Source organism: Triticum urartu, chromosome 2A (genome assembly GCF_056163025.1).
Source record: "Triticum urartu cultivar PI428250 chromosome 2A, HENAU_Tu73, whole genome shotgun sequence".
In the NCBI taxonomy this organism is placed as follows: domain Eukaryota; kingdom Viridiplantae; phylum Streptophyta; class Magnoliopsida; order Poales; family Poaceae; genus Triticum; species Triticum urartu.
The window spans coordinates 736417803-736424891 of record NC_141874.1 but is presented as its reverse complement, the minus strand read 5'-3'; the positions used below and the strand labels follow the sequence as shown (position 1 = coordinate 736424891).

General features: G+C 54.7%; 1 protein-coding gene and 1 pseudogene across 1 annotated transcript; both read right to left on the bottom strand.

Moving 5' to 3' along the window:
- Nucleotides 1–1133: 1133 nt before the first annotated feature.
- On the bottom strand, nt 1134–2105 carry LOC147987410 (uncharacterized). Its single transcript, XM_087542370.1, has 2 exons — nt 1611–2105; nt 1134–1451 (listed from the first exon to the last, which is right to left on the bottom strand). The coding sequence occupies exons 1-2, from the start codon at nt 2103–2105 to the stop codon at nt 1134–1136; spliced, it is 813 nt and encodes a 270-aa protein (XP_087398496.1).
- Nucleotides 2106–2665: 560 nt separating this feature from the next.
- LOC147987409 (uncharacterized) lies at nt 2666–7089 on the bottom strand (annotated as a pseudogene).

Genomic DNA, 7089 nt, shown 5'->3' with positions numbered 1-7089 from the left:
AAGTTGCATCAGTCCGACCCGAAAGCTTATACAACCACTTACTAAGCAGGCATCTGTTCTTGACCTCAAGATTTTCGATACCCAACCCCCCTTGGTCCTTAGGTCTACAAATAACATCCCACTTGGCGAGTCTATACTTTCTCTTAAGTTCGTCACTCTGCCAAAAAATCTTGATCGGTAGAAGTCCAGTCGTTTCCTAACCCCAACTGGAATCTCAAAGAAAGATAATAGGAACATCGGCATACTTGTGAGTACGGAATTAATAAGAATTAACCGGCCTCCATACGGCATAAGTTTGCCCTTCCAGCAACTCAGTTTCTTTTCAAACCGATCCTCAATGCATTTCCACTCTCGGTTTGTAAGCTTACGATGGTGAATAGGTATACCTAAGTAAGTGAAAGGTAAAGCTCCTAATTCACATCTGAACAAATGCCTATAAGCCTCCTGTTCCTCCTTGGCTCTACCAAAACAGAACAATTCGCTTTTATGAAAGTTAATCTTTAACCCAAACAGTTGTTCAAATAAGCAAAGCACCAGCTTCATATTTCTCGCTTTTGCCAGGTCATGCTCTATGAAGATGATAGTATCATCAGCGTACTGTAAGATGGACACCCCCCCCCCATCAACTAGGTTGGGCACCAAGCCTCCCACCTGACCGGCCTCCTTTGCCCGACCAATTAGGATTGCCAACATGTCAACCACAATGTTGAACAAAACAGGGGACATTGGATCTCCTTGCCGCAGACCTTTATGTGTCTGGAAATAGTGCCCAATATCATCATTTACTTTAATTCCAACACTCTCTTTTTGCGTAAAGGATTCTACCTGGCGTCGCCAAGCCTCATCAAAACCCTTCATGCGCAAGGCCTGCTGAAGGAATGGCCATTTGACTTTGTCGTACGCTTTTTCGAAATCCACTTTGAAAACAACCCCATCCAGTTTTTTCGTGTGGATTTCATGGAGCGTTTGATGAAGGACCACAACACCCTCAAGGATATGCCTGTCCGGCATGAAAGCAGATTGGGTAGGCTGCACAACAGAATGCGCAATCTGTGTGAGTCTATTGGTCCCGACCTTGGTGAAAATTTTGAAACTGACATTAAGAAGACAAATTGGCCTGAATTGCTCAATCCTCACAGCCTCTGTTTTCTTAGGAAGAAGGTAATCGTTCCAAAATTTAGCTGAAATAGATGAAGCTTCCCAGCAAACAAGTCATTAAACATGGGCAACAAGTCCCCTTTAATGATATGCCAGCACTTCTTATAAAACTCCGCTGGGAAACCATCAGGTCCCGGCGCCTTGTTATTCTTCATTTGCGAGATAGCCTCGAGCACCTCATTCTCCGAGAAAGGAGCCGCCAGAATATCATTCTCCACCGAAGTAAGCTGAGGAATATCCTCAACCCTTGACTCGTCCAGAGACACACAGTTCTCTTCTGGAGGGCCAAACAGCTGCTTATAGTATTCGGTTATGTACAATTTTAGGTTATCCTGTCCTACAATCGTACCCTCATCTTGCTCAAGCTGAAAGATCCTCTTCTTTCGATGCTTACCATTAGCGATCAAGTGAAAGAATTATGTGTTCGCGTCCCCCTGGACAACACGCCGGACCTTGGCCCGCAACGCCCACTTCAACTCTTCTTCTCTAAGAAGTTCTTTGAGCCGCAATTCCGCCTCTAGCTTGGCATGAAGCTCCGCAACCGGCAGTATCATGGTTTCCGCTTTTACATCCAGAGACTGTATAAGGACAAGGAGCTTTTCCTTTTCGGCCTTATAAATCCCGCTCAGATGCTTAGCCCACCCACGTAAGAAACTTCTCAAATGCCTAATCTTATTTTGCCAGCGCTGAAGCGCGGTCCTCCCTCCTGAATCCTTAGCCCACTCTCTGGCCACAAGATCCAGGAAGCCATCTCTTTCAAACCAAGCCATCTCAAAGGAGAACACATTTTTGTTCCCCAGGTGCGTGGGTTCACCAGAGTCGACAAGTAAAGGCGTATGGTCAGAGATGCCACTGGACAAGGCCTGGACAGTCACCAGGGGAAACTTCTGTTCCCAATCAACGCTAGCCAACACTCGGTCCAACTTCTCATACGTCGGATTTGGCATCGCGTTCGCCTAGGTAAACTTTCTACCCGATAGCTCAATTTCTCTCAGGTCCAGACTTTCAATGATAGTGTTAAACATGAACGACCATCGTCCATCAAAATTATCATTGTTCTTATCCTCACGCCGTCTTATAATATTGAAATCACCCCCCACCAGGATGGGCAACTGCTCGGAGCCACAAATCCGAACAAGATCAGCCAAGAACTCAGGCTTGAGCTCAAGCTGTGAAGCACCATACACCGCGACAAGAGCCCAATTAAACCCATCAACCTTCGAGCGCACCCTAAACTTGACAGCAAAGTCTCCCATGACCACACCGCGAACCTCAAGCGCATCACACCTAACTCCGAGAAGGATTCCACCCGACCTCCCTCTCGGTGGCAAGCAATGCCAATCGAAATCTATACCTCCCGAAAGAGTATTTAGAAATTGAGGTGCGAAGTTATCTCTACCCGTCTCCGATAGAGCTATGAAATCTAAAAAATGCTCGACAGACGCCTCTGCAAGAAACCTTCTTTTAGCCAAGTCCTTTAGACCTCTGCTATTCCAGAATATTCCTTTCATATTTCATCATGGAATTTTTTTGCCGTACGTATCCTAGCACTCCTACGCACTGCGGAAGCCGGGTAGACCTTCCGTTTCCACTTGCGCTTGGGGATCGTATGATTCTGCAACTGGTCCTCACAACCAGTCTCAGACGGGCTAGCCAACACTATCTCGGTAGACTCAGCCTGAACATCCTCATCAATAGTAGGTTGCATAAGATCTGCACAAAAGTTATCTAACACCATCACCCCGAGCGCATCAACCTCAGAATCACTCATAGGTTTGACAGCCGCAATATTACCGATCATCTCTAAGGCCCGCTCAGCCTCTAGGTCTAAAAGATCATTAACAGAATTAGAAATTTCAGTGTCATTACTACCCAACGAAACACCTAATTGATTTGCATTCTTAACAATATCATCATTTGAAAAATGCAAAATAGAATTAGATATATTGACCGACATACCAGTAGTGACCTCGACGTCACGAAGATTGGCCGCCCTCATGGCGCACCGCTGCTGAATATCGTCCACGTCAGGCTGGCTTTGGAGTCGTCCACTCATCCGGCGCCCCTCAGACACCGCATCCTGAATCCCTCCAAAAGCGATAACCTCCTCTCGAGAGATCGCGGCCGGGGGTCCGGACTCCTACCGCTCCCCAACCAGCAGGCCGATCCACCTGTACGGACTCACCCAAGATAGGCAAAGCACTCACAGTCGACGCGTGGCGCGGCCCATCTGGCGATACTCGGGGCTGGGTGGGTGGAGACCGACCAAGGGCCACCTGCCCTCGCTCCCCACCCAGCACCGAAGAAGCTACCCGCACAGGCACCGGAGAAGAAGGAGGCTCCGAGGCCACCTGCCCCGAGCCGCCTCCCGCAGGCGAAGCCGGCATCAGCCGACCGGCACACGCGACGGGGGGAGAGATATCCGAGGCCACCTGCCCCAGACCCCCTCCCGGCCAGGAAGAAAACTCGGAAGCCACCTGCCCCAAGTCGCCTTCCTCAGCAGAAGGAGAGCAAACCGAGGCCGCCTGCCCCAGGTCACTCTCCGACAAAACAGGTACAACAAGTTGCGGTACCTCCAGATAAGGTGTCGTCTGCTGGGCACGAAGGGGAGTGGCCACCGGCCGATCCCCAGGAATCGTGTCCACATCATCCTCCAAACCCAAAGCCGGTAACTCGCGCTCAAACGCCTCCTCGGACTCAACTCGACCACTCAGAGCCTCGGTGGTGCAGAGTGAGGCTCAAAAGACCCAAATCTCAGAGTCGTCGAAGGGACCACAGAAGGTGAGACTGCTCCATCCCCGGTCGACGCCGGCTCGGGCCCCGGCCCCTTGGACAACTGTCGTCCAGGGTCCTCGACCGGCGACTCCCGAACTCCTGCTCCGCCATCACTCTCATGCATATCCATATCAGAATCATGAGCCGGCGCACCCAGAAGGCTCTCATCCTCAAACTCAATAGCCAAATCATAGACTCTGCCTCGATAAGCCCACTTAACCACATCCGGAACATACTCAATGTTCAAAATACTAACCAAGACCCGAGCAATCCCATGAGCTCGGGTAAACTCCATGTCCACACGCTCAGGCTTCCCTACCAAAATGCCCATACTGGCCACCACCCGAGCATCCTGCAGCGGCCTAGAAGGAGCCCCGGAGAAACGCAACCATGCCTGAGTAAGCAGCGTGCCCTGTGGCGCCACAAGCTTCCACTCCTGAAACTCAAGGATACCATCCGTTCCCGGCACCTTACACATCCCAAAGCTCAACAGCCTCTGCAAATCCTCAACAGAAGGAAACTCAACCCTGAACATCCTATCAGCCATACTGACAAGGTCCCACTGGAACTCCCCAGAAGCCAACTCCCGGAGTCTCTACACGATCTGTGTCTCAGCCACCTCTCCTCTGGTAACAATGACTATCCCCGTGGTCATACTCGTGGACTCGTCAGCAGCCTCTCGCTCATTTGGAGATTCAAAAAAAGTTAACTCAGCACAGTATACTCCATACATCATGAGCGACGGTGCCTGATCACGCAGCATCGGACACTCCCCAGACTCATGTGCCAGTTTACCACAGGTATCACATAACATAGCCACACACTCCGCGATGAAGTGACCCTTGTCACCGCACCGGTAACAAAGCATCTTTTCCTTCCTACGCGCCCACTTGGAAGCCCTCTCAGCCTCAGACCTATCAGACAACTCCGCAGAAACATCGGTCATAACCTTATCGCTGGCGATGTCCACTTGGAAGCCCTCTGCCTCCTCGACCACCCCGATAGCCACGGAACCCTTGTCGCTGGCGATGTCCCGGATCCGAGGGCCCCTCGACGAAGCCTCCTGAAGGACCCAAGAAAGGCCTCTCAGCAAATCCATCACTCTGCCAGGCATAGCCACAGCCACCACCCGTTTATGAAGAACCACGATGCTGGCTCGTCCTGTAAGCATCATATCCATCATCCCCCCATTGACCTCGGGGTGCAACCGTAGACCCAGGCGGGCGAGCAACGAGATGCGGAGAAGGAGCTGGGGGCCTAGGTGGCGCAGCTCCTCGGCCCGCCGCAGGCACGGCCGCCGTACTCTACACAGCCGGGGGCGGTATTTGCACCGGACCCGAGGGCGGAGGAGGCCTAGGAGGCACGGCCCCCCGGCCAAGAGCCACCACCGCACCCCCCAGAACAGGCGGCCGAACACCAGCTGCCGGGCCGCCCGGACCACCTCTCCCGCCAGGCAGCACTGCTGGAGCCGGCGGCCTCCCAACAGGGCCTCCGAAAGCCACCCGCGCCGTCGCGGCGGGAGGAAAAGACGCACCACCATGAGCAGTAGCAGCGGGCATCTGCAGTCCACGGCCAATGCCCGATCCCGGCGGCGCCGCGGCCTGACCAGAGCCAGTCCCCGGTGGCGGCACTCCGGCAGCCCGTGCCGCCCCAGAGGGAGGCGGCTTCTTCTCGGGAGGCGGAGCTCCGCCAGGCCCGCCATCGACCCAAGGGGGGGAATGCGGCGCGCCCGGCCCAATCCTGTGGAACAACGACGCGGCGAACAATGAACCCTAGGACGCAGCGACGGCGAAACTGAGACAGGATGATGCGTGCATGCACCCCCTCCCGTAGTAGCGCTAGTTTCCATGTCTAACCGGGCCTCATACCCAGTAGACAATGGCCCAAATGCAGCCGCAGGCCCAGCGAGGTTCGGATCATCCCCGACCCAGCGCACGCGATCATGCTCGTCGCCAGTGCTGCACGGCTCGAACGAGAGAGGAGCCACATCCAGGTTCTCGTGGGCCACTTGCCCAGTCGAGACCACTCGAGATTGCCCCTCGTCCGCTCCCCCATGTTGGGCCTCATGCCCAAGCAAAGGTCCACAACCGGCCCACTCATCACAGCCCAAAAGCAAATTCAAACGACCAACCCTAGCCGCCCGGATCCCAGCCGGCGTACGGCTCACCGGCGCCGGCGCAGGAAGGTCCGATCTCCCCTTCCTCTTCTTCTTCTTACGAATGATCACTCTAGTCCAAGCATCTTGCGGAATGAAATCGGACAAAGTTAAGGGCGGGAGGCATACCTTAGGCAATGGCCCCTTCCAAGGCCGAACCGCCGTCGCCGTCGTCCTCCGGTGAACGATCCGGTGAACCACCTCCACCCTATCCGCCGCACTCAGCCCGAACCTCGCCGGATCATCGGTCGACACGATCTCATCGACCAGCGCAGCGACCTCCTCCTCTGAGTAGCCGGGGTTGAAAGCCTCGCAGATCACATCGGAGGGCGACGGCGAGTAGTCCGCCGGCGATCTGCCGGCGGAGCCCCCGTCGTTGTCGTCCTCGTCCGAATCCGCCAAGGCCCAGAACCTGCCCCCTACTCACCTCGCAGAGGGATCCGCCGGCATCGGCGACCGGCTCGCCGCGACCACTCGAGTCACCGCGGTCGCCTCACGCGATGATCCTGTGGCGTGTTCGTCGTCAGATCGACGAGCTCCACCGCCTTCTCTTGAGCAATCTGCATACAACAGTCGACAACCACATCATACGAATCAAGACGAATCCGAGAACCTACCTTGATTATATCATTGGCCGATAGGTACTCTCCGGCAAGGATGTCGATGTCCATATCCCGCAACGCCACCCAACGAGATACTTCAGAAAACGAGAGGCGTCCTTCGATCCATCCGGAATCAAGATTCGGATCGGTGAAGCGAACGCGCCACTGTGCCGCGAGTGGCCTTCCTCCCTGCGCCTGCTCCTTCTCCCCAGACACCGCCGCGTCGATGGATCCTCCAAGATCCGGTTGCGCCGAACGCGACGGCGCATTTAGGCGCGGAGACAGCGCATCCGGGGACGACTCCGGCGCACACCTCCAGAGACGCGCATCAGGCGACCGGGCATCACCAGTGGACGGCCGGGCATCGCCAGCAGGCGGCCCATCGGAGGCCGACGCCAT